Below are 27,454 nucleotides of genomic sequence, written 5' to 3' on the forward strand. Positions count from 1 at the left end.
CATAACTGTCTCTATACTCTGTATACATTACGGTACTTTTGCAGCCATTTTATGGAGGAGCAGCTACTGTTTTTGCAGCCTAACTTGTAGGGTACAGGTTAACAAAAGCAACTGTATGGTTTTTTTTCCCCCCATCGGAGTTGTAATAAATTAGAAATGTACACACCAGCTAGCAGCATGAACTCAACTATTTCTTTGAATAGTCAAACTAAGACACTTCAATTAAGCTGTCATGGCAACACACAAGTCCTGAGGTTCCAGTGAGATTGCGCCATGGCAACACACTGAGTCCCAAGGTTCCCGTGAGATAGTGCCATGGCAACGTACTGAGTCATGAGGTTCTAGTGAAATAGCACCTGAGATAACTAACCTTACAAAGCTTGGCTTTCTTCTTAAAAATAAGTCAGTCTTCTCCAGGTAATCTTCGATCAAAAGAGTTTAATTCAGGAATGAAGGAAATCCAAAGACAGTACAGAACCCAGTCACATGCAGAAGCTGCAGGTAAACCTACAGATCTTGACAGGTAGTATTCAAGCCCCTAAATACAAGTTACAGACATTAAAATACAGGACAGGTTACACCCACAGGTAGTGGAAATCTCCTACTTTCATCAATTCAAACAATGTTCAGAGACAGAGTTTCTCACGTTACCATTTAAATCACTATCTTAACTCACTAACTACCACTATCTTTCAAGAGCAAAAACCAAGGGGACGGCATGCTTTGTTTATTAAAAAAAAATCCCTGCTAAATAATGAAATATATTCAAAGTTGGGACGTATTAAACCATTTCTCATGTGGCAACTTTGTGGGACCTATAGTTTGCTACCAACTTCAAGATACGCCAGTCAAAAAACAACTGTCCTGTATTTTTTTTAAACAGTGACTGAAAGCTTGCTTTCAGTTTAGTATTTGATGTAGAATTTCTTATGTTTTTTTTTTCCTCACAGTGTACAGTTTGTATTTCCCAGTGTGTATCTGATCTGGGGATCATTAGAAGATGTAGCCTATTTTAGACTTCTGAGGATCTTTTAGCCAATAAGAGGACTTTCACTTTCACAGAGGCCCTTTTCATGACATCAGCTGTACAATTTTGAGTTCTACTATGCTTTATTCTCAATATTATCAAATATATCTCAGTATATTATTATTATTATTATTATATTATTATTATTATTATTATTATTATTATTATTATTATTATTATTGTTGTTGTTATTATAATATCATATTTCAGCTAATATATACAGGGTTACAAACATACACTAGCCCTGCAGTCAGTCTTGGGTTTCCGAATTACCATCAAGCATATTATTTAAATGATTGAATAGCCAGGAGTAACCCCTGTTAAAGACATTGTTCCTTCCCTTTAGATACATGAACATGAGCAACTCCTAACAGTCAACCTACATACTCACCGGTGAGACTGATTCCAGTGCAGTCAGTTCAGAGCAGATTTAGCCTGTTGGTTTCAATCATATAATATACCGGAACAAGGAGTTCTGAACCCCAGGACTTGCTGTAGGACCAGTGGAAGTTTTGAACCCTCACACTCTCGCTCTCTCCCTTTCTCTCTCTCTGATCACATGGGAATAGCTGCAAGGGTTCTGGGCTCCATAGTGTCACCATGCATTGAATTGTAATTGGAAGTAGTGGAACATCTCCAGTGCTGACGAATTCTCCGGGTGTGAAAAGGCAGCTGGGAGCTGTCGCCCACTGGCCAGAAGTAACAATGCTTGGATCTGCCTTATTGATCCTGTCATACTTTATATTAATAACTACAGTAGCGATGCAACATACTGTGAACATAAAGTAACTGCAAGAACACATCATTACCCTCCAGCTTGGGCTATTGAAGAGAAGTATTCTATCGTTTGTGTTCATAGATTATTAAATATAGCCCTTTTCACACTGGCATGCTCTACCCGGGTTGGACCCACTGTCTTGACCTGGGTAACTCAATGTCTCAGAAGCAGCTTGTTATGGACGCGTCCATCCAAGCTTCTCTGTTGATTTAGAGGAAATGTTTCTTCACCCCTGCAGCAATCTGGCTCATGCTGTGTCTCAATCAATAAAAATATGGCTAAACAGAATAAACGGAAACGTTCCTTGCGGCAGTGAAATCTTCATGGAATCTGACGCGCTGCCTTCCACTAGAGTGATGGTATCTGGTTTTCAGGCTTTAAATGAATTGCAGTAAAGATTTACTGTTGAGATTAATGAAGTGAATCATAAAGGATCTGAAATCCGTCTTGCAACTTGTGTCAACTGATCAAGCCGTTCTGTCTTTACTACATTCAGGGGAAGAGAAGTGGAATTCAATCATGAAAGGCTAAAGCAATTGAAAAAAGCAGTCCCATTAAACAACTATCTCCCATGCAGAATCTACCCTGCACAATCTATTCAACTGAATCACCATTGATATTAGCTTTGATATTAGCTTTGATATGTAGCGATTCAGGAATACCATTGGATTATGATTACAGTCAGCTTTAGTTGCAAATTAGTTTTTTTTTTCTTTTAAAACATGTTTGTTTAACAAAGCCTTTACTGAATGCTGGTCTTGTTACACAATTGAGGTGCTTGTTTTATAGTCTTGGGATTGCAGCCCCTTATACTGAACACAAGGGTGGATTTCTATGCAGTTGAAATCATTATTTAAAAACACATAATCTAGTTTTTTTTTTTTTTTTTAATGTTCCCAGTGTTTTAGATCCTACAGCTTCCCCTGTAGGCTAATCCATACATTTGTAACTGTAAACATGTGCTTCCTAAACTACTCAACTTCCATTTATGACCTCTCTGTGCTAAATTTGAAGTACTCTCTTGGGTTAACTTTATCTAGACCATTTATGATTTTAAAGACTTCAATCAAGTCCCTTCTTTCCCTTCTTTTTTTCTAGGCTGAAAAGTTGTAATTATCTCAACCTGTCCTCATAACTCATGTCATTAAGTCCTGGGTTCAGCCTAGTTGCCCTTCTCTTTATCTTCCCCAGTGCAATGGTGTGGTCTTTGTAGTGAGGTGACCAAAACTGCACACAGTATACTAGATGGGGTCTAACTAGGGCATTGTATAATCTTAGCATAACCTTTCCAACCTTTTTGCAATATAGCTCAACATTGTCTTTGTCTTTTTAATTGCATACCTCTGAATACCTCTTTGTTTTTACAGAGTGCCACATCTTTCCTCGTCACAGTGGAAGATGACACCAGCCTTGTCATGGCGCTGGAGCGATCGGACCTGAGCGGGTCAGCTTATATTGTGAAGATCACAGGGGAGTCCAAGAACTACTTCCTGGAGTTCGACAATGCGAACAGCACCGACCTCCCGCCTCCCCTGGTGTTCAACGCCAGCTACCATGGCCTTTATTACATCATCACTCTCATGGTGATGAAAGACAACATGACCAAGCAGGCCCAGTCCGTCACTGTACTAACAAGTGAGCAAACACCAGGCTTCAGCATGTACAAGCACAGCGGAACTGAAGCTTAGTTTAACCAATATTACAAACACAATATCAAATACAACAGCGCTTCTTGTAGTTTTGATTTGCATATGAAGTCAAACCACTGTAAATGAAAGTCTTGGAAAATTGTCAAACTAGGCAAATTAGTGATTGTCTAATTTAATTGAAGACTTTAATAGACCACACACGCAATGCATTTAAAATAGTAAAAGAAAAGGAATACGTGGCCACACATGGCAAAATGCAGGAGACTTTTTAGAAATTTAAGATGCCTAATTAAAACACAAAGCAGCCTAACATTTTCACATGAGTGCTTATTGTTTCTATATCACTGATTACAGAGCGGAAATAGGAATTCCCACACCCTGAGGTTTTCATTTATATTTAACCAAAGACTGGGGGATGGGGAGGTCACATCACTGTACTCTGTCCAATAACAATGCTCGTAAACGTCTTAATATTTTGTTGTGTGTAACTGGGCTTGCCTTTTTTGTCCCCTACTATTATGAAGCTGGATACAAAAGCATTAGTTTGGAGACAGATCTATAAAACCCTTAAGCTACAAATGGAGGGCCATCCTTTTGAGCAATCCCATTGTGATCCCACTCTGAATGTATTGCCCTACTACAAAAATAATAACATTTCCCTGTGCTGTTATGCAATGTCCCGCTTTCCTGACTTGCATCTAGCATTATTTCTTTCTGAATACTTTAAACCCGCCCCAACTACTGAGTGACAGCACATTCCTACATTTCTATTGGTGACTCAGCTTACGAGATTTAAAACCAGATCAGGCTTTTTAGCAGGATTTAAAGCTGTATTACAGTTAAAATATGGAGGATTTAAAACAGAATTGTGGCGAAATGTACAAAAATGCCTACACACAAAAACCCCAGAAGAATGTGCCCGTGACCATAGGGATTTCATTGTGGAAGACAGCAAAGGAAGGAAGGTACAATTTAGGTTTGCAAGTACTGTCGAGCTACTACTGTAGACATATTTTGACAGAAAAAAACAAACAAAAACAAAACACTTAAGCATTTTGGAAAGTAACTAAAAACACTAATTTCATATAGTATATAAAAAATGAAAGCCCCGGAAAAAAACGATTTTCATAAAACTCGAAAATAGCTAAAAATAAGCACCGAAAAATACAATTAATAAAACCCGAAAAACAGAAGCCGTATGTATGATGCTTCTTCACATCAATGTGATACAATTCATGTGTCAAAATATAAAACATATTCCACTGTGGTTCCATTCTACCAATGACAAACTTAACCTATTGTAGCTGCTCTTGTGTTACAATTTCTCCTCCCTGTTGCATTGGCTGTGGAGATAGATTAGAAGGGGTATAGTTAGCACACCATGGTACTATTCACCAATGGCAGCATCATTCCATTCTAGCTGCCCTTATCCTACCATTGCCCCTTAGTGCCACTGTAGCACCATTTAGAGCCATTGATCATTTGAGAAGGGTATAGTTAGCGTACTGTAGTACCTATCTACCAACGTTAGCCGTATCCCATTATACGGAACCTGCCTTTGTGCTACCATTGCCTATTGGTACAGAATCATTGTGGTGCCACAGTCTGCCACTGAAGACCATTTGGGAAGGGTATAGTTAGCTATCATTGCCCCATTGTATTAGATGATTGCCGTTGTAGCGCCAGTGAAGGGAAGGTAGCACTAATTTTTTCAAATGATTGTTCTCTCTTATTCCCAGAACCTCTTCCAGTGACCAACGTCCTGATACATGATTATAAGCCATCCCCTGAGAAAGGAGTGATCTTTGAGATCAAGTACCCAGAAAAGTTCAATGTTTTCACAAGAGTAAACATCAGCTACCTTGAAGACAAGGAGCAGCGCTCCATGCTGTATAAAGGTATGAGGCAGGATCGCTTAAGCTGAGGGAACATGAGTTTGACCCAAAATGACACCCATTTTTTAGAATGTTCTGGGTAAAGTTTCTTAACTTGACCTTTCTATAAACCTTGTACAGCTGATTCAAATTGAGTGTCACCATGGTTACAGAAGTTTGAATTGTAATGGAGTTCTAACCTAACTGTTTTGATAGGCCGGAGCATACAATTATTAATGTGTACAAAGATAAAGCGACAGGTTGAAATTCTTTACAGTCAGAGTGCTTTGTTCGTCCACGTTGTTTAATAATGTGTTGCACACTCTGCCCAGCGTGACTAAGTTTTATGACTATGGCTCAGAGCTGTGCTAAATTCAGTATGAAACCGTCAGAAGAATCCTATTGCAGTGGAGTGTCTTGAGAAACAGTCAACTTTATTTACAGTTTATAGGTTTGTCTCTCGGTTTCCATAATCAGTTCTGGGAAAATGAAAATAATGTGTTTGCAAACCCCTGCTGATAGCTAAACAACAACTAGCTTCTCCCAGTTTCACAGTAGACTGAGATCAATATCATTTGTGTGCAGCCTGGAGAAAGATGAATAAGTAAAGTACTATTAATGGTGTTTTTTTTAGATTTCTTCAGGGGGAAAACAGTTTTCAAGCACTGGTTGCCTGGGATGTGCTACAGCAACATTACATTCCAGCTGGTGTCTGAAGCCACAGTCAATAGGAGCACCTTGGTCAGATACAGTGGGGTCGGACACGAGCCCAAACAGCACAGAACTGGTACAGTCCTCAGCCTCTTACTGACTTTTACATGCAAAAGAAGCACTGTATTTTTGCAGTTTTGCCATGATTTCCTATGCATTTACCATAGTTTACCCTGGTTTGTCGTGTTTATTAATATGCCTCACCATACCTCGCTATTCTTTGCAATACCTTTTAATTTAAATAACTTTAAAAGTGTGCATTATTATGGGTGTGCTGGACAGTATCACAAATGCATCAGCAAAGCATTACAGAGACTTAATCCGCCCTCCTTCTCCTCCGCAGTTCCCAACCCTCCCACCAACATCTCCCACCAGATGGTCCACATCACCGCGGGTACCTTTTCGGGTGAGGCCGAGGCTGGGAGCAGCCAGGGGGAAGAGGAGGCCAGCACTCTGCTGCCTTACGACCTGACGGAGCACATGAACGAATCCTACAGCTGGGTAGATTACAACTACAATGGCTCGGACACCCAGCCCTCTCCCACACCCACCCCGACCCAGCCCTCCTGGCCCTCCTTTGGGCCACCCAGCCCTGGTGAGAGTGAAGAGTTTGTGAACCGGCCAGTGGAGGATTACGAGGATCAAAACGAGCTGGGCTCGGCTGCCGTGTCTCCCCCAGCCACCACCCCATTCCCCGCTCTGTTGCTGCAGCTCCAGTGGCTGCCTCCACTCCCCCCCACCTCCTACGACGGCTTCAACATCTACATCTATAGGGACGGTAGGCTGTGTATTTGCATGTTTTATGATTTTTCTTACATTATGCTTGTAGCGGAGGAGGCATGATAGTGATTTGGTGAATATATACAGGGGTTCATGTGTGCTGGATCGCAGCAGATTTGCTGTATTGTACTATATGTCACACTCATGTTGTTGTAGGGAACTCCACTGACGTGGTCGGCGTGGACGAGCACACCCGTGATTTCTCCGTGGAGCTGAAGGAGCCGGGGACGTACACTGCATCTATCACAACGGTCAGCTCGTCAGGGGTGTGTGAAGCACGAGAGAGCACCAGCGACACCAGCTTCACTTTCTACCTGAGTGAGTGTCTAGCCTTGCCCACAACTGCAAAACACTCAACACTGAAGGGTCAGGGACTCCAGTGACAGCAGTGTGCATATGCACCACATTGCTTCTGTAGTTTTGATATGTTGTGCATTTGAAATCAAGGAAAATTGTCAAAATAAGCAAATTAGTGATTGACTTTAATAGGCTGCACATGCAGTTAATTTAAACTAGTAAGAGAAATTGAACACATAGCAACAAATAGTAAAATACATGAGACTTTTTAGTTGTTTAATTAAAACATAAAGTGGTCTAACATTTTTACACTATGTTTCTACATCACTGATTTACTGATTTACACCACGGTTTTCAGGCAATAACAAATTTGAAGATGTTCTAATACCCAGGCACATTTCTGTGTAAGAAACGCTTTGGATAGTACAGGGATGGATATATGATGGCAGTTTGATCTAATCCTGGTTTTACTTTGAGTTTAAACACCTGAGCTTGTTACCTATGTGCTGTGGCTAATCAAGCTCATAGTAAAACCTGGAATGGGTGAAACTGCTATGCAGTAAAGTCTTATTTCCTCCCCAGTAGTACACTGAAGAAGGCACTAGCTGAAACGTTTGTCTACTTAACGTAGTTCCTTATAGTTTGACCTTAGCTGTGTAGTGCTCCACGAGGGAGAGAGTCTTGCGGGGGGGGGCGGTTAATAGTTACACTTCGGTGTACCCGATTTCTGTACAGTTTCGACATGGGTTTTACATCTCATCCAAAAGACAGAGCATAAGGTGGTTCAGTGTCTGAGCTGCGTTCGCATCAAGAGGACTACTCACTGAATCAGACATTTGTGAGGGTGATGTGAGTCGTGATTATCTATTATTAGTTCTGGCTCGACTACACTGCTGCCTATAGAAAATATTACTGGAACGGCGTTCCGGAGTGTTCCGACTCCACTACACCACTTTGTACCTTCGAGGACTATTACACCCCTAACTGCAATGTAGATCATTTTCTTATGACACTAGTTACAGGTTGAAATGACTAAAATCACAAAAACGTTTCTGATCACAATATGTTGTGCTGATGTTCATTTATACAGTGTGCCTTGGATACTGCTTCTGATGTTTCTCTTGTTGCTTCTAGACTAAAGAGTCTCGCCCAATCAAAAGGTGGCATGGACTGTCAAGTCAATAAGCTAGTGTGAAGTAACTCAATCCCAGTGCATGATGGGAACAAGGGCAGTGCTGTCTCACAGCTCTCCTGACTGTGCACTCTCCAGCCTGGCAGCAGTGTGTTTGTGTTCCAGGCCCTGAAGGAGAGTGGTTTGAGGCATTACAAGAGAGGCCCCGGGATGTGAGCGTGAGGCTGCTGAGCTCCACCAGTGCCTCCCTGTCCTGGAGCCCGTCCCAGGAGGCACACAGTGGCAGCCTGGTCTCGGTGCGCTCCCTCACCTGCAACAAACCCAAACCGAGCCAGAGGATGGAGAACCATTACTGCACCCAGGTACACTCCGCTTAGCACAGCACAGCAAGGAGGCCAACTCACAGTTAAACTAAACAAAATCTTTACATGCTATAATTCTTACACTTTCATTACCTGCATAGGTCTTAAATGTGCAACTTTAAAAGACAGAGCCATTGCAACAAGCGGATATTTTAAACCTATGGCTGGTTTCACAAACCTACAGCTATAGCCAAAAGTTTTGCATCACCTCAGAATTTAGGATTCATGTAATCAAAGAAACCAATAAGTGATATTGCAAAAATCTACCAGAAACCATATTAGTAGTACAGTATTTCAAATGTCATATTTTTCAATATGTACCGGTATATGGAAAACTGCAAAGTGGTATAATTCAAAATGTTAATGTCATATGACTTTATGAAGCAAAATGTGTTAATTCTGTGTTAATTTTAGGTAAAGTAATTAAAGATTGCTGCTAGTCTAGGTCAGTGTAACCAGCCGTTGGTTTAGCAACAGATATCATGGTTTAGAATACATGTTTACTATACCAGGTGTTTCTATCAAAGCTGCATGTTTGAGACCGAAGTGCAGAGCAGGTGATATGTGTTAAAGTGTAATTGGTGTGCAGAGCAGAAATGTAAAGTCCAGTTTAATGTAGCAAACCATAAATCATACATGTTGTGCGTTTCCATATGATATAAAGGTTTCAAATGTGCAGTTTGAAACCCCCCACATGTTATAGCAAGTCATGCTTTCATGTACTCTTGCACTAGAAAGGCACATTTTCCCCTCCCCTTCAGCACCTTATTTGCTGTCATTAACCAATCGGCTGCTTCCCCTGTTGACTAACATGCACATGTAAGAACGTCATAGCGATCAGAAGTGCACGGCATCTAAGATTCCTGGCGCTACAAGCTTCGGGATACAATGAGAGCCTCATTCACATGAGAACTGACTTCCTCCATCCCACAGGTGAACTCCAGCAGGAGCAGGAGTATTGAGAACCTGACTCCAGGAGCACAGTACCAGGTTGTGGTCTATCACAAGAACGGGCCTCTGGTTGGACCGCCTTCAGAACCAGTAATATTTGGAATAGGTAAACTCTTAAGAGACCTTGCAAGTGATACTATGCGTTTGCTTAGTTTATTTCTTCTATTTAGGGGAAAGTGGGGATAGTACACTGAACAAAAATATAAACGCAACATGCAACAATTGCAAAGATTTTGCTGAGTTACAGTTCATGTAAGGAAATCAGTTAATTGAAATAAATTCATTAGGCCCTAATCTGTGGATTTCACATGACTGGGAATACAGATATGCATCTGTTGATCACAGATACCTTAAAAAAAAAAGTAGGGGCGTGGATCAGAAAACCAGTCAGTATCTGGTGTGACCACCATTTGCCCGACACATCTCCTTCGCATAGAGTTGATCGGTATGTTGATTGTGGCCTGTGGAATGTTGTCCCACTCCTCTTCAATGGCTGTACGAAGTTGCTGGATATTGGCGGGAACTGGAACACACTGTCGTACACGTCAATCCAGAGCATCCCAAACATGCTCAATGGGTGACATGTCTGGTGAGTATACAGGCCATGGAAGAACTGGGATATTTTCAGCTTCCCGGAATTGTATACAGATCCTTGCGACATGGGGCCGTGCATTATCATGCTGAAACATGAGGTGATGGCGGCGGATGAATGGCACGACACTGGGCCTCAGGATCTCGTCACGGTATCTCTGTGCATTCAAATTGCCATCGATAAAATGCAATTGTCTGCCCATACCATAACCCCACCGCCACCATGGGGCACTCTGTTCACAACATTGATATCAGCAAACCACTCGCCCCCATACACGCTGTCTGCCATCTGCCCGGTACAGTTGAAACCGGGATTCATCCGTGAAGAGCACACTTCTCCAGCGTGCCAGCAGCCATCGAAGATGAGCATTTGCCCACTGAAGTCGGTTACGATGGTGAACTGCAGTCAGGTCAAGACCCTGGTGAGGACGACGAGTATGCAGATGATCTTCCCTGAGACGGTTTCTGACAGTTTGTGCAGAAATTCTTTGGTTGTGCAAACCCACAGTTTCATCAGCTGTCCGAGTGGCTGGTTTCAGACGATCCCGCAGGTGAAGAAGCCTGATGTGGAGGTCCTGGGCTGGCGTGGTTACACGTGGTCTGCGGTTGTGAGGCCAGTTGGACGTACTGTCAAATTCTCTAAAATGACGTTGGAGGCGGCTTATGATAGAGAAATGAACATTCAGTTCTCTGGCAACAGCTCTGGTGGACATTCCTGCAGTCAGCCTGCCAAATGCACGCTCCCTCAAAACTTGAGACATCTGTGGCATTGTGTTGTGTGACAATACTACACATTTTAGAGTAGCCTTTTATTGTTCCCAGCACAAGGTGCAACAGTGTAATGATCATGCTGTTTAATCAGCTTCTTGATATGCCACACTTGTCAGGTGGATGGATTATCTTGGCAAAGGAGAAATGCTCACTAACAGGGTTGTAAACAAATTTATGCACAAAATTTGAGAGAAATAAGCTTTTTGTGCATATGGAAAATTTCTGGGATCTTTTATTTCAGCTCATGAAACATGGGACCAACACTTAACATGTTGAGTTTATATTTTTGTTCAGTGTATGTTACTGTATAAGCTTGGAGATAGAAATGACAGAGATTGTAAACAGCTCTCTGCTTCAAAGTTACTGTGATGTATTCCCCAATTTCACCTCTCAGAACTGGACAATAGCTTGGTCTGGCTCAGGCAAACACCTCTGCTCCAGGGTAACTACGTTACTGGACTGCACTGGACTGCTGGACTGGACTGGACTTGACATCTCTCAAGATTTCAGCTTCCCAACACGGTCAAAACAGGGCCCCACGTGGCCAGATGGAGGCAGGGTGTTACTTTATTGGAGGTCACACACCGTTACACCCTTTACGGTTAACAATGTTGTGTATGGCCAGACTGCTCATTTTTGACACTGTACAAGAGAGAGTAAAATGAAAAAGCCTCTCGTCAAAGGCACTGTTCAACAGAGGTAGTTAATACCTGCTATGATTCACAAGACACAGTGCAGAAGCTCAGTCACTGATATTCCAGTTTGATATAGCTTCCAAAGTTTCAAACACTCACTCGACACAATAAGAAGTCAAGCAGCCAAATATAACTTGAACATGATCGCTTCTGGGATTAAAATAAGGTTTTTTGCTACAGTTCAATTTTCCCTGATTTAAGCAAACAGCAGTGTTCTCATGAGAGTCTGAAAGGACTAAAGGATGAGGGACTACAGGGCATGACATGGCCCTCGGCGTGGGTAAAACGATTCTTCACAGAATGTCTTAATCAGTTCATCCGTGAGGATGAGAGTGCCTGCCAGCGACTGAGAAACAGCAAAACATAAATGAAAGAGATAGGTGTAGATGCCTTCCTTTATGTAGCATTGTGCAGTAGGTTATATTCACCTGGGTACACTGATTCTAATTAGTATCCTCTGCTGTGTTCAGTACCTGCAGATAACGGACCTAGTCTTGTGTTATTCTAACTGCGGTCAGTTATCTAGTAGTTACTAACCACTGCAGCGGACAGTAATGCTAAAGGTACTGGAGGTGGAAAGTCACACCGCAGTCTGCTTATTGACTCCCACTGACCCACAGCTCGTCTGTCTTTTTCCAGAACCCACTGGGATCCGGGACCTGGTTCTGTACCCACTGGAGCCCACGGCGCTCATTCTGAGCTGGAGCCGACCCTACCACGTGACCTTTCGCAAATATGTGGTAGAAATGTTCTATTTCAACCCAGCCACGCTGACCTCAGAGTGGAGCACCTACTACGAGATCGCTGGCACAGTTTCCCTAACGGCCTCAGTGGTAATTTATTCTGTATGAGAGAGCTGTACTGGGGAATGGCTCTGGCTGTGCTGTTATTGGTCTGGGCCAGTGGTTCTCAAACCGGGGAGTGCAGTGTATCCTGGCGGGGGGGCTTGAAGGTTCAGGATTTTTTATTTTATTTATTTATTTATTTATTTTTTAATTACCGCGCACCTCTTAACCTATATATAGTGCTGAGCATCTCACTGGTGCCTCTTTTATTTAAGCTTGCATATCATATGACGAAGTCTGCTGGTGATGCACATTATTTATCAGCTTACAAGTAAGCGTTGGCCACAGTCAGTAGGATAAACAATTATTTGCAGTGTTAAGTTAGCTCTTTAAATAGAAGGTTTAAATAGAAAGGAATAGTAGATTGTTACATCGTTAACTGTGTAGTAAATTACATCACAAACACATTAATATATTTCAATAAGTGAGTATAGTTACCAGGGCATTGTGGCAAAGTGGTTTGCAGTGCACAGGTGCAGGTGTGAAGCGGTGCGTAATGAACAGACAGAGGTTTGTTATCCAGTTGGAAAGTGCTTGTTTTATTTAGAATTCCAGCTCTGGTAACCAAATAATAAATCCCCGGCAGTACACAACAATGTGTAGTGTACAATGTAAATAACAGCGGGGTTGCAGTCCCAAACAATAATAATGCATATCCTTCCCACAATATACTAACACGGTCACCAGTCCTGGGTGCGTGCAGTAATGCTCGTGGTGGCTGATACAAATGTTGTCCGTGACAGTTGTCCAGTGTTGTTCCAGGTTTAGTGCTGGCCCTTGGCAACAGCTCCGGAACATGTTGGCTGTCTACTAATACCAAAAAATAATAACACTATGTAACACAATTTTTGTTCCTGGGTAGTAAGTGTTATTTCCTAATTGCTTATGCCTCAAAAGTATAGAAAATGGCTATTATTCCCCACAAACTTTGCTTTTGTGACCAGGACAGTGATATTTCAAAATATCACTATTTCCAATGGGAAAATGGGCAAATGTGTGTCTTTTTGTTCACATAAAGTCAGAAAAAAACAACATATGAATCCAAATTAACATGTATTTATACTAAAGTAATACAAAAATGACTACAAAAGATTTAGAAGTGAGTAGTTTTTCGAGATTTACGATTATACTGTATTTACAATATAATCGTAAATCTCAAAATTGTTTATTTATTTCTGTTTTTGTTATTTCAGAAAGTGACCAATCTACTGCCTGCCTGGTACTATAACTTCCGTGTTACCATGGAGACCTGGGGAGAGCCGGAACTCAGCTGCTGTGACAGTTCCACCGTGAGCTTCATCACAGGTAGAGACTTTCAGAAATCACGTGAGCAGCACCAGCCAATCAGAGCGCTGCGTTTCCAGTGCGAGAGAACAGAGGTTATTTACAAAACATACAAAATTATAAAACCCACAATAGTGCTAAATTAAGAAATACTACAGGACACTTAATATTGATTTCTTATTTTACTATTCATTTATTTACTAAACAACAAATGATCCCTTTCGGTAGAAGTGTCTTTAAAATACCAGAGATTACAGCACACACTTTTTAATTGAGACTGGACAAATAAATAGAAACAGCTGTCTCTACACCATGCATTATGTGATTCGGTGTTCGGTGGCTCCCTGTTTTGAAATTTACATGATACTGTACTATTAGGGCTTCCATTAGACTTTTGCAGTATAATTTTGTAGTTTCTTTGATTACATGATGTTAAATAAAATATCTACATTATATTCATAGTCAGTGGCAGAGCTGGGATATCTCCACTTGGGATAGCTCCACTTCATTCAAATTCCGAGGACTAGTACACAGCCGCCTTTAAATACCAAAGATTCTCAATCGGATTTAGATTGGGACTGTAACTAGGCTATTCCAGAACCTTGATTTTATTCTTCTTTAACCATTCTGAAGTAGATTTTGACGAGTGCTTTGGATCATTGTTGTGTGGAAACGTTCAGTTGCACTTTAAACCGTGTTTTGTAGCGGAGGGTTTCTTTTGGTATGCTATGGAATCCATTTTACCATATATTAGAACAAAATTTCCTGTGTCGTTAGAGGAAAAACAGCCCGATAGAAGGATATTACCACCTCCATGCTTGACAGTAGGTATGGTGTTCTTTTCTTTGTATGCCTCACCAGACTTTCTTCAAACGTAATGACTGTCAGCGTGACCAAATAGATTTCTGTTTCATCACTCCACAAAAACTTTGACCAGAACTCATATCCATCATTCAGATACAGTTTTGAAAACTTTAGTTGATTGTCCTTGTGACGTTTTCCTAAGAGTGGCTTTTTCTTTGGCCTGCGACCATTGAGGCCTTCACCATGCAATACTCGACCTATGGTTGAAATGGAAACCCCAGTCCCACTTGCAGCCAAGCCACTTTGAATATCTTTGGCAGTCAATCTCGGATTGTTATTAACCTTCCCCACAATTCTTCTCCCTGTTCTTGGTGAAAGAACCTTCTTTCTTCCAGACCGAGGGAGTGCTGTGACAGTACTATTAGTCTTGTATTTCTTAATAATAGAAACATTAGTTAAAATTGGGATACTCAAATGCTTAGAAATCTTCTTGTGTCCTTCTCCATCTTTATGACGATAAATAATGTTTTTCCTAATGTCTTCAGATAGCTGTTTACTTTTTCCTATATTGACTTATTGGTAATGACAGCAAACATCCTATGCCTAACCCTTTTATACTTTCTAAGAATGTTCACCTACAATCCAGCATTTTCTGGACTTTTCTAGAATTAGGTTCTGCATTATCATATTGAAATTTCTAGCACCTTTTAGACAATACTGTCATAGCATCAAAAGTATGAATACTTTTGAATTAGCATTTTTGGAGTTTTGCAAAAAATTGCTGAAATAAATAATTGTAGACATCTATTTCTCGTAACTTTTTTTTGCCACAAAAGATTTTTCCTAAAATTCTTTGTTTTTGAGAAATTTCTAGAAATAATAAATTTCCATTGGGGTATGTAAACTTTTGATTATAACTGTGTGTATGTGTATATTTTTATTATGTCTCAATCCTAAAATTCTAATAGGTTTCAGTGGGGCTGTGACACGTAATGACAGTCAGTATATTACTCTTGTTTAAATGTTTGTTTGTTTATTGGGGCCTTGTCTGTTCCTCAGCCCCTGAAGCCCCAGAGATTTCCTCGGTCGAATACTCCGACAGGCTGCTGAATATCGGCTGGAAATACGGCGAAGGCTACACGGATCTGGCCCACTCCAGGATGCTGCACTGGCTGGTGGTGGCGGAGGGGAGGAAGAGGGTGAAGAAGAGCATCTCTTCTGATGTGAGTCGCTTTGCACTCCTGGTATCATTCTGTTTTTATATTAGGTTTGCAATTATGGCTTCTGATGCACCAGTATTTTTAGTTATTATCATTTTTCTGTGGCTTTATCTGCCTTTGAGCATTTCTGGATAATCCTAACTGCCTGGTGTTCGGCCTTTCAACTCTGCTGGCTTAGACTCTGCAGAGGGGAAGTAAGTGGGGTCAGCAAGTTCAAAGGTCATTTTGTCACATGATTGGGATTGAATGAGGAACTATCTTCAGTCCCAGACAGGTAAAAACTTCAGACAAACTCAAAGCAAGTTTGACATAATTGCAAACATCCTAAGAAAGCAAGGGGCAGGTAAACAGATAATTACTATGAGATTTGACGCTACTTTTAAAGCTGATTTTTAAGAAGTATTCAAATGTCATCTCATCCAGTTTGTGGGTGAAAGAACCAATAACTGAAGGTTTGGAGTGGTCTGAAAGAGCCACAGTTGTGTGCCACTAATCTAGACAGTCTCTCTCCTGTTCCTAGAATGGCAGTGCTGTCTGTTCTGTGATAAAACGCAGGATAATGAATCCAGTAAATAAAGTCCTCTGATAGTGACAGGTAGCCTCCTCCTTGCATTCCCAGGTGTCTCGGAGTGTCATGAGAGCAGTGCTGAGCTTGCCTCCTGGAGACATCTACAACCTCACAGTCACGGCCTGCACCGAGCGCAGCAAGAACACGTCCCAGCCGAGAATCATCAAACTGGGTCAGTACCAACCCGAGAAGGAAGCTGTCCGGGCCCTCCAGGCTCCGTCATTGCTGGCTTAATCTCATTCCATTGGGCAGACCTTTCGAAACATTTCCCCATAGTAAAAACTTTGTAGTAAAGCATGGTAAAAAATAGGTAAGCACTGTAAAGAACAGGAAGGTATGGTAAAACATATTAAAAAACAAATCATGGTAGACTAACCTTTTTAAAAGTTTCCCCATAGTAAAGCCTTAGTAGTAAAGCACCGTGAAAGCATGGCAAAGTGATGGCTAGTTAAAACAAGCCTTCAGTCAAAGTATGTGACAATTACGTTCTGTCTCATCACCATCAAAGTCAGACAGTGTGGAGATTGATCAACGATAACCGCATGTCACTTTAATTTTAGGCCAAAGGCTTTTCTTTTTGATCAGCCATTTGATTAAATCTAAATCTGCTTTTGCAAAGTGTCCTGGGATGCTTGATGCTATATACTGGACATGTAATCGGCAGGGTAATTGATCATCATTGAGGCCGCTTTTCTCTGCAGAAAATAGCTACATCAAAGAATTAATGTAGCACCAACAGGAAGTTTGAGCTCAGTGTCAGAGCTGGAGCCTGTGGGTTGTGTTGGGTGAGATCTGAGGCAGGGGTAATATGTAGGGAGTCTCTGAAGAGCTGTGTTGTTGCAGAACCAGCCCCTCCGAAGTCTTTGTTTGCTGTTAACAAGAGCCAGACCTCTGTGACATTGCTGTGGGTGGAGGAGGGGGTGGTCGACTTCTACAGGGTCTTCTGCAAGCAAGTGGAGTCAGACGGAGAGCTGAAGGTAAGAGACAAGAGACGGCAGCACAGACTCTTCATTAAAACAAATCTGTCATGTTGAAGGTTATTAACTCAAGGATGAAAATGAGACTCCTGATGCATAGTCGTTTGATCCATTCCTGGTTTCACTCGAAGTTTAATAAGACACACCTGAGCTTGTTACCAGTACACTGTGTCTAATCAAGCTCATAGTAATGGAATGGGTGAAACTGCTATGCAGTAAGAATCTATTGCCATCCCTGTTAACAACAATCTTATTTACATGTTAATTTTTTTTTTTTTTTTTTTTTTTGGTAATGACTATGTTAAGCTGTTTCTAAACTGTACTGTTAACTATATAGCCACATATAAGCCCACTTGCAAAAGATCTCCCCAGTGCCCAAGTTTTGGCGTTCAGGCAGGAGCTAATGCAATATATTTTTACACATGTACAGTAGCTTACTAGTTAGTAACAGTGTAGCAAGTGTTAAGAGTGTTCAGTGCTACAGAGTGAATGGGATTTCCCTTTTTGTAACCTTTCAAATCCAAGAGTGACAGGGAGGAGTTGGCACAGTTCCAGATGTATAGTATAGGTGCCCAGTCTGGTCTGCTCACTTCCTCCCTGTCTCAGAAAGCTGGCATCGCTGTGTCGTTAGTAATCATGTTAAAAAATCTACACTCGCAGAAATAGACTTCCTGTTTCCTCTTCTGTAGGAGTTTCTTCACTCTGACTCATTTCTCAATCAAATTTATATAGAGTTCATGTTTCTATAGCGACTTTCATCACAAGGATCCCAAGCCCTTCACACACACACACACACACACACACACACACACACACACACACACACACACACACACACACACACACACACACACACACACACACACACACACACACACAAATAACAATTAAACCATTAAAAGCAGTCTAATACAAAATGTATTAAAAGAGAAATTTAAAAAAAGACACACAAAAATGTGGTTCTAATTGTAACAAAAACAAACTCAAAGCAAAAATGAAGATAAAAAGCCAGTGTAAAAATAGAACAATTAAAAGCATCTGGCTGTTCGCAGTGCGGGGCTTACTGACTAGAATTTTATCCAGGCACTGCTTGTTGCCCTTTGAGAGAGGTATCAGCTGAAACTACATGTGTCTTGATGCAGTTTAATGAACAGAAAGATAAACTATGGGATAATGTTAGTAACTTACAGGAAATGTATTTTACTACACACATTTTATTTTCCTTCATCTGCCAGTTTCTTTCTCATCAGTTAACTTTAACCTTTAATTGGTTACTGACACCACCAAAAAATTGTACTTGATAAATGCAACAAATCTATATCTAACAGATCAAAATACGACAAAATTACTGCCGAGTAGTGAGGATTTTTTTTGCAGTAGGAGGAAGAAAAACTTGAAAGACATGCTACCCTGTTCACACTAACTCCTTGTATTGCATGATGCTACCCTGTTCACACTAACTCCTTGTATTGCATGATGCTACCCTGTTCACACTAACTCCTTGTATTGCATGATGCTACCCTGTTCACACTAACTCCTTGTATTGCATGATGCTACCTTGTTCACACTACCTCCTTGTATTGCATGATCGTCTTGTGAAAATGAATGACGAGAATGTGACTGCAGTGTGCGTGTATGTGTATTTCGTCAAAAGGACAGAATTGGCTTTACAGGAGTTCACCAATACCCTGGCAAAACAAGCATCAACCCATTACATACCAAATTCACTTTTGTTTGAAAAAATCACAACTCAAGCTGTATTTGTGTAATTTGATACATTCTAAATCAATATTTCTTTATGGTAAAAAAAAAAAAAAAAAACAAAAGTAAATCCTTGGCTACAAACTGCTGCATCCTGTTTTGAGGGCAGTCCAGTTAGACATGTTCCCATAATCGGAGCATTGAAATGTCACACCAGTTATGAAGCTCAACATAGAAAATGGATCTTTATCATCACTGTGGGCAGGAAAACACCAAGAAATGCATCATTTTTAGGATTCAGTTTCTTATTTTATATTGATCCGTCATAAAAGCATCTGAAGGGCTATATTTGCAGAATGAACAGTTACATTTAGACTTGGCTTTTGCAGTTAACAACATTAGAGCAAACATCATAACAATATAATAAACAGAAAAATAAAATTACAGATAGATGCCAGTTAAAAGTGCTCCAAAAAATTACAAAGTAACCTGTCCTCAAATGAAAACAATGGCACTTAATGGGTAAAAACACAGAGGAATTGACACAACAAATAAACATATTTTGCTGTGGAACTCGGACTCGGTTTTGCATTGATTACAGTCGTGTCCATTGTTAACATTGTTTTTCAGTATACCCTCTGTTACACTGTGCATGTGCAACACATTGCATGTAAAAACAATAGAGATCTATAAGTTTTCTGCATGCTATATTGTGCTGCAGTACTTTATATTTTGGGTAACGCTTTACATTAAGTATCTCTAATTACTTTGTATTTACATAGTGGTTGCTTAGTAAATACATGCGTACTTACACATCATTACACTTCATGTGCATAGTACTTAATGTGTAAATTTTTTGTGTGATATATGTAAGTACACAGTTGTATCAGAAAGGGATTAGGGTTATATCGTGCCAAAAAGTGTACACATTAAGTACATGGTAACTATGCATAATAACATTGTAAGTACACATATATTTAAGTAACTACTATGTAAATACACAGTAATTAGAGACACAATGTAAAGTGTTACTGGATTCTAAATATTTCAATACTGTACAGCGACTTAGTTACCTGGAAACCTCCTAATGAAATGAAAACCATCTGTATGACTGATACATGTGAATTATTATTAAGCACAGTGTGATAATAACCACAGGGATGTTATCAGGAGCTTGCACATGTTGGCTTCCATTCTAATCTGGCATTCGGCACATTCCAATGTTCAGTTCACAGGAGGGATGTGAAGCGGGTTTGACTTGTAGTTGCAGAAACTCTAATTTATAATATGCCATTGCACATGGATTTTGAAGCCTTTTTTGTTCCTCATTTTCATATCACAGTACGTAGCGACTGCAGCCCAGTATGATTGCACATTTCATGGCTTTAATGTTGGAATAATGTTTCAGATGACGTTTTAAGTCGTCTCAAAGCGAAACAACAGCAACGATTTAAAGAGTATTGTCATTCTCCGATATAGCCACGCATCGGTGCAAAGCACACTCCAATGCACTCCTTGCACCCCTCCATTATCTTCAAAAATATGCAAATGGAAGCCACTTTCACGCCTGTCCTTCTCTCTTGTTCAGTAGAGCTCTCAGAATCATGTCTAACCTCACCTGGTGCCCCTAGAGCAGAGCTTAGTTAATACAGGCCTGCCCAAAGTTGGTCCTTCCAGTCCTGGTCTTTGTTCCAGAACCTGAAGTAATTAATTATTTTATCTGTTAAACCTGGAGTGGAATGGCTCTGAGAGCTCTAGTCAATCAACAGGGGTGCTTTGAACTTTTTTGTGAAAGTTCTATTTCATGCCCCTATGAAGCTTCTGTTTAAATCCACCCCCCCCCCCCTCTCCTCATGCTGGTCTCTTTCTCTTGTTAACAGCAGCTGAGTGTGAACTCTCATATGGTTACCGTCTCCAGCCTGCTCCCCTCAACAGCCTATAACTGCAGTGTGACCAGCTTCAGCCACAGCACTCCCAGCGAGCCTGCCTACATCAGGGTCTCCACACTGGGTATGTGTAACAGAGAGACCCCTCTTACATAAGGGTCTCCACACTGGGTATGTGCAACAGAGCGGAGGCCGGGTTCAAACCAACGACCCAACACACCGCAAGAGAGCGAGTGAGCGTCTCAACCACTGTGCAAAAGAGCCAGACTAGTCTGCACTCATGGTTTTAGAGATTTTAATCGTATCTCACTGACAGGACAGAATCTGTAACAGCAGGTGTATCACACAGCAACAACACTGCCCGCTATATATGCCACTCCACTCTCTACTGCAGTGCAGAGCCCCAATACTGTCTCAATACACAACATCATTTCAACAGTGACATTGAAAAAGATGTCTGTATCTGTTGCCATTAATTAAGCAATGCGTTGGCTATGGCAGGGAGCTCAGTTTGACCATCGATCAAATCTTGTAAACATCAAGCATATTATAGGCTTTCCCAATACCAGACTAAATCATGACTCGAATAGCTAGTTTCTTATTTATGCTTTGAGAAACAATACATCCAGTGATCAGCATGGAAGGGATTTATATCTTACCTCAATCCACATCCCCGCTGTGCGCCAGAGTTCACCTCCTCCTCCCCAGCCCACTTGCTTGTTGGTTTTGTCTAACGGGGGATGGGAGGACGGGCAGCTATCCTCCCCTGCTCATGGCTTCCCTGCAGTCAGCTTCCTCAGGTACCTCAAAAGGCATGGTCACTCTTGTTGTTATGCAGTGCAGATTGTCCAGAGTTCCTCTTGTTGTTTTGCAGTGCCTGAGATGAACCCCAATGTGTTGGTGATCTCTGCGCTGGCTGTCCTCAGCATCCTGCTCCTCGGCCTGCTCCTGCTCCTCCTCCTGGTGCTCAGGAAGAAACACATGCAGATGGGCAGGTGAGTGAATCCAGAGGCTGGCACAGCTCCCAAGTGTCATCAACCAGAATGTTGGTCCTGACTATCCCTGTGGTTTGGGGGGTTCAGGGTACCCCCCCCTTCCTCGAACATTTTTAGTAAAAATGAATCTGACCTAAATTATTTAAATTACAATTCAAATCAATAAAAGAATAAGAAAAACAAAAACATTGGTTAATTTTAAATTATATGAATTGCAATTTGGATTAAGAACTTATCAATGAATAGAGCATACTGTACATACAATCTCAACTCTACAGCAATGGCCAAAAGTTTTGCATCGCCTAGAATTTTAGGATTGAGACAGAAGAATAAAAAAAAAAAAAAAAAAAAAAAACTACATGAACATAATTGTGTTCGTAATTGTAGCACAGTATTTCATGTTAGATTTCGAAATGTCACATTTTTCAATAATTTTTTTCTTTAAGTATACGGCAAATTACCAAGCGGCATGTAATTCAATATGCTAATGTAACGTTATTCAGCAGGTTTCATTTAACTTTAGGAAGCACCATTTATTAATTCTATAAGATGATACAAAGCTTTATCTGTTCCCTGCTGCTGCAGATCTTCCATGTTTTTGTCAAAGGCTTTTAAATTTCTAACTGGGCCTGACAGCTACTCTTGAATGTGGTGTTCCACCCAAATGTTGAGTAGAGCTGGAATTTCTTCTGCTCCCACGAAGCAACAACTTTGTCTGGTTTGTTTTCAACACAGCCGCCATTGTTCAAAGCAGTTTGTCTCTTTAGCACACGCCTTTCAATGCCGTACTTCCACACCGCACAGTGTGGCTCCATTGGGTATGAGATACGAAACTGTGCTGTCTGAGGTATAGCGGAGCTTCAGTGGAAACACTCCAGCTACACCTCACCCAGACAGGCCAGCTCAGCTGTATCTGGGGACAGGCAGTGGAAACGAGTCTAGTTTAGACACAGTCTCAACCTACTACTCGCTCTAATTTTTGAGACCTCTCATCACTGGCACACAAGGAGAGACAGTCTAGTAAAAGGACTATTCAAGTCCATGTATCCTCGGTAAAGGGTTTGATTTCTGTGAAGCAGGTATCAGGACTATTCTGAAGTGTCTTTACTTTGACGTATTCCAGTATAATTTTAGTGTTGTCGTTTCCTTTCTGTTGTCTGTCTTCTACACCTGAGCTTAACCTGCCCTGTTGTTTTTTGTGTTTCAGGGAATGTGGTGCCGGGACATTTGTTAACTTTGCTTCCTTGGAGAGGGGTGGGAAGCTGCCCTATAACTGGTAGGTGCCTTGCCTGCTCTGACGCGCAATGCTATGGCTGGAGGTGCTCACTTTAGAGCAGCATGTCTTCTCAATATCTCACTTCTTATCCTGTTTTATACTGCCAGACTGGGAATCATTTGCATCTCAAAACTGTTCAAAATATTCGTCTTGAGGCTAATGCACGATTCACCTGATTTAACATGCAATGTACTTTTAATGTTTTGTGTTTTATTATGTATGCTGTTTATGATTCTCTATTGTTTCTGCTTAGATCCTTTTGTGGTGTGCTTACTAACTATTCATACAAAAACATGCTTCTGAAGAGAGTCCGCAGGGCTGATTGTGGGATGCAGATCAGTGTTGCACAGGCTGCAGTGCACTTTGCCTTACTTATGGGCTTTACAGCACTTTCTCATATGCTGTTTACAGGATGTTATTTGACAGTGGAATTGATTGCCCCACTTATTGACATAGGATTGGAATATGCAGCAATAAACCCAGCCTCATAATGGCTTTACTTTGTGAACCTGAGCAGCCCAGCTCAGCTCAGCCTCCACTGAATGAAACTGACATCCACTGCCCTGTCTATCATTTCAGTGACCTGTAGAGTCGAAAAAGCTGCCTTTCTCAGCAAAAAAAAATAACAAAAAAAACAATTATTACCATATTTGTTATGTAAGACCAATTCACGGCGATTTCCAGTCTGTTTGTGAAACATCGAAGCCGCCTTTAATTTTCTAGCTGCCGTATCATGTCATTTTGTTTGAAACCCTGAGTTCAGCTTTTAGGAGTCTTTTCAGAAGCAGGTAGTAAAAGTAAACATTTTGTTGGAATAGTTAGTAAGCATGGCAAGTCATGATCCAAACAGCCATAGAACGCCATACAGAACACACATCGCACAATCAGATGTTGACGGGATAAGAAATGGAATACTAGTAATACAGTCCACGCCACTTTATCGAGACGCCTCGGGAGAAGGAGAAATATCCTGAATAAGCGGCTGTCGTAATTAAACGAGAGGCAGTTGAGACGACCTTGTTCACACTTTTTGGATTGTTAATGAAAAAAAAAGAATGAAATCACATTGCATTATTATTAAATGTTATACATAATTTAAAATACACGTCCAATGTTTTTCTGTTCCTAAGCAAAATTAATCGCGCCTGCGATGTTGACACCCCAACTTTCTTTGCAACAGCAGCCTGAGAAACCACAGGATACTCCAGCTCCTTCAGGAGTTTAACGTGATTTACGCAAGTCACAGTGTAATCACGTACTCACTGCATTGTGCTACGCGAACCTGTCTTGCTCTGAAAAGCGGTCTCTATTCATCATTTGAAAATACTGTATCCCAATTAAACGACATCAATAGCATTGGGAAGAACGGTCTCCCAGAGTTGTATCCCATTTAAGCAGCAATCCCAATTATCAGTACGTGATTAGGCGGCACAGACTGTATATATTTTATATATTATTTTTGTGATTTTTATTATTATACGTCACGTATGAGAAATCCACCAGACAGGATTTGTCAGTCTGCCAGTACATCTTCTCCTCCAGTGTGTCCATGTCATCTCATGCAAAGAACGTACAGCACGGTTGTAAAGTTTAACCCTCATAAGGATACGTTGGAAAACAGACTTTCCTGGTAGCCTGGGGTCCAAATGGACCCCAGGAATAAAACAACATAAAACTAACAACTGGAGCAAATGAATGAATGAATGAATGCAAATGTGTATATGAACACTTTATTTTGCTTTTCCTTTACTTCTAGCTGTCGTTTGCTATAATGTGTTGTTTATGCTATGCAAAATCGATAAGGCACACAGCTGCCTCCTAGCAAGTGAAGGCACCACTGTTTTCTGGGCGCTGTAGTTTATTTTAGGAACATGTCATCTAGGCACGTGAGATATCATTGGAAAGAGGCAAGCCTTTTTCATTTGGAATATTGACTGTGTTCCTAGCTCTTTCCGTTCTTCAGTTACAGGCACTTGAACACACCTACCAATTTGCTGCGCGTCACAGCACTGGAGCACTGAATGAGGGGTGGTAGGAAGTACGCATACGGGCATGCCTCGCATCAATGGAAAGTGCACAGTCTGCGCTTTTAAATTACGTTGAAACTGGAATGCTATCTGTTCACGTGACCAAGTAATAAGCAACAAACGAAACTTAGGAGCTGACTCAAGCCTTAGTTTTGGTTTGCTGTAGTTTCGCTTAGGAACGTCTGTTCATTGGAAATGAGATGTCTCATTGTTAAGCTCTAATTCTGTACTTTCAAACAAGCCAGGAAGCTAGCTGTTAAGATGCCTGAGATATTCACGCAAGAAGGTTGGGCCCGCCAATACATTACGCTTGGGGTCTAAACCTAAAACAATTTAGGAAATTCAACCAGTTTTCTGGACTAGAATTATACTTTGCATAGTGTAACAGGGTGGGTGCCTGACAACTACCTAAAAGGAAATAAAAATCAAGTCACTAGATCCACATAATTACTCATACTAAAGCACCATGTCACTTTATGAGGGTTAAAACAACAGCATGTTAGTTCATGAGTACAGTTGAGTACAGTGTTGAATGTGTTAAGTTTTAGTTTTTTTTAAATGTAGCGCTACTGAGATTTTAATAGTTTCAGTAATCATTTAAGCTTCACTTTGCGGTCCTCTCGCCCAAACTGCACGATAGGACATGTTCGTATATTCCTATTCCTACGTCTTGTGTTAACTGCTAATGAAAGACTAACCCCACCCCTAAAGCACATGGATGTTGTCTTTTCTCTGCCACCTCCTCGCACTTCCTAACGGAGCACACTGTTTTGTCTGTCTGTCCCCGTGTACAATTCATTTTCCAGGCGCAGGAGCATTTTTGCCTTCCTCACCCTCTTGCCGTCATGCCTTTGGACTGACTATCTCATGGCTTTTTATATTAATCCCTGGTGAGTATCGCACTTAAACTGCCGTGTGAAACATGCTTACATGACTGTCTTAACTCACTAACACACGGAGGGAGAGTGGATTTCATGGTTCTAATTTTAGGGTTAAAGAATAAACTGTAGGATATGTATATATTAAGACCAGCAGAATATATCCTGGCAGCAGCCTTTCTGGGGTTTCCTATTACCAGTGCAAATTCTACTGCCAGTAAGAAACTGCAAAAAGTCTGCTGCCAGGAGTTTAACACCATCAGAAAAGAAAGAAGAATACTTGTATTTTATTGACTTTAAGTTTAGAGAAAGTGAAACAGGTGGTCATATTAAGAATGTGTTTTGTGCAGCTACTGGCAGCAGTGGAATCAGCTGCCTTAGTGCCAGTAAAAATCCTACTATGTATGTGTGTGTATATATATATATATATATATATATATATATATATATTATCTTATATATATATACAGTAAAATCCATAAATTTTTCGCCAGGTTTCAAGTGCAATGCTACAGTGTCAATTGACTTTTCCAGAAATTGTTTTGTCAAGCCAGTCAACCTTTCAAATTGTAAACAATGGGAAATATTTTCCCATATTTCTCACACAGAAATAAGAAAAATCAGGCTATTTTGTTATCATTTGAACGAATAAACCTTCAGAAGTTTGAAATATTTTATATACTTGCATTTTAAACCCATTAAAAACAGGAATTAGGAAGAGGTAATACAATGAGCTATGTCCAATTCCCTATTGAATCGAAATCAACATGTATTGTATTGGCCTCTAAGGTCTACAATATTGCGGGTTCCAGCCTATCTGTGTACAACTGTACTGTATTGCAGAGATGCCATTTTAATATAAAATGTATATCCTCTTTTTATTTCATATGCAGCTAGTGTGGGCTCTGTGTATTGTTTTGTTTCTGAAACGCATTTATGGACAAATGTATTATAATAATAATAATTGTATTATTATTTTAAAGGCGCAAAACAGCTTTGAAGAAGAGGAAGCTAACAAAGTAAGCATTTTATTATGTTTCAAATCATGGGTTTGAGATGGGGGGGCGGGGGGGCGCGGGTGAAAATTCTAGATTGAAAACCTATAGATTTGTATAGATGGTTTTAGAAATCCAGAACAGGATGTAGTGCTCCATACATTTCTACAGTTATTGTTGACAAGTTATATAGACAGTAATAGAAAGCAAATGTATAGAGATTGAGATCGATAGAAAATACAGTACTAATCGTATGCCATGGCTCCCCATGGTTTTCTATCATTCTTCTCTGACCTTGCTTTCACTGTGCTTTACTACACTTGCTAGGTTTTGCTTTTAATAGGGGAAAAAAAGGTAAGTCTTGCAAATGCATGATCGTT

The 27,454-nt window shown here is 40.7% G+C and overlaps 1 protein-coding gene across 1 annotated transcript in view; it reads left to right on the top strand.

Moving 5' to 3' along the window:
• Positions 1-27,454, top strand: part of LOC121318558 (receptor-type tyrosine-protein phosphatase O-like) — a 52,674-nt gene that overhangs the window by 14,885 nt on the left and 10,335 nt on the right. The window contains exons 2-18 of the mRNA XM_041255353.1: positions 3,173-3,440; positions 5,194-5,352; positions 5,963-6,115; positions 6,383-6,817; positions 6,976-7,137; positions 8,414-8,610; positions 9,544-9,667; positions 12,258-12,451; positions 13,657-13,768; positions 15,611-15,774; positions 16,391-16,511; positions 17,183-17,316; positions 20,898-21,027; positions 21,778-21,898; positions 23,106-23,174; positions 26,008-26,091; positions 27,063-27,098. Coding sequence (XP_041111287.1) covers positions 3,173-3,440; positions 5,194-5,352; positions 5,963-6,115; positions 6,383-6,817; positions 6,976-7,137; positions 8,414-8,610; positions 9,544-9,667; positions 12,258-12,451; positions 13,657-13,768; positions 15,611-15,774; positions 16,391-16,511; positions 17,183-17,316; positions 20,898-21,027; positions 21,778-21,898; positions 23,106-23,174; positions 26,008-26,091; positions 27,063-27,098 — 2,663 coding nt within the window. The remainder of the gene's footprint in view (positions 1-3,172; positions 3,441-5,193; positions 5,353-5,962; positions 6,116-6,382; positions 6,818-6,975; positions 7,138-8,413; positions 8,611-9,543; positions 9,668-12,257; positions 12,452-13,656; positions 13,769-15,610; positions 15,775-16,390; positions 16,512-17,182; positions 17,317-20,897; positions 21,028-21,777; positions 21,899-23,105; positions 23,175-26,007; positions 26,092-27,062; positions 27,099-27,454) is intronic.

Source organism: Polyodon spathula, chromosome 7 (assembly GCF_017654505.1).
Source record: "Polyodon spathula isolate WHYD16114869_AA chromosome 7, ASM1765450v1, whole genome shotgun sequence".
NCBI classification, from domain to species: domain Eukaryota; kingdom Metazoa; phylum Chordata; class Actinopteri; order Acipenseriformes; family Polyodontidae; genus Polyodon; species Polyodon spathula.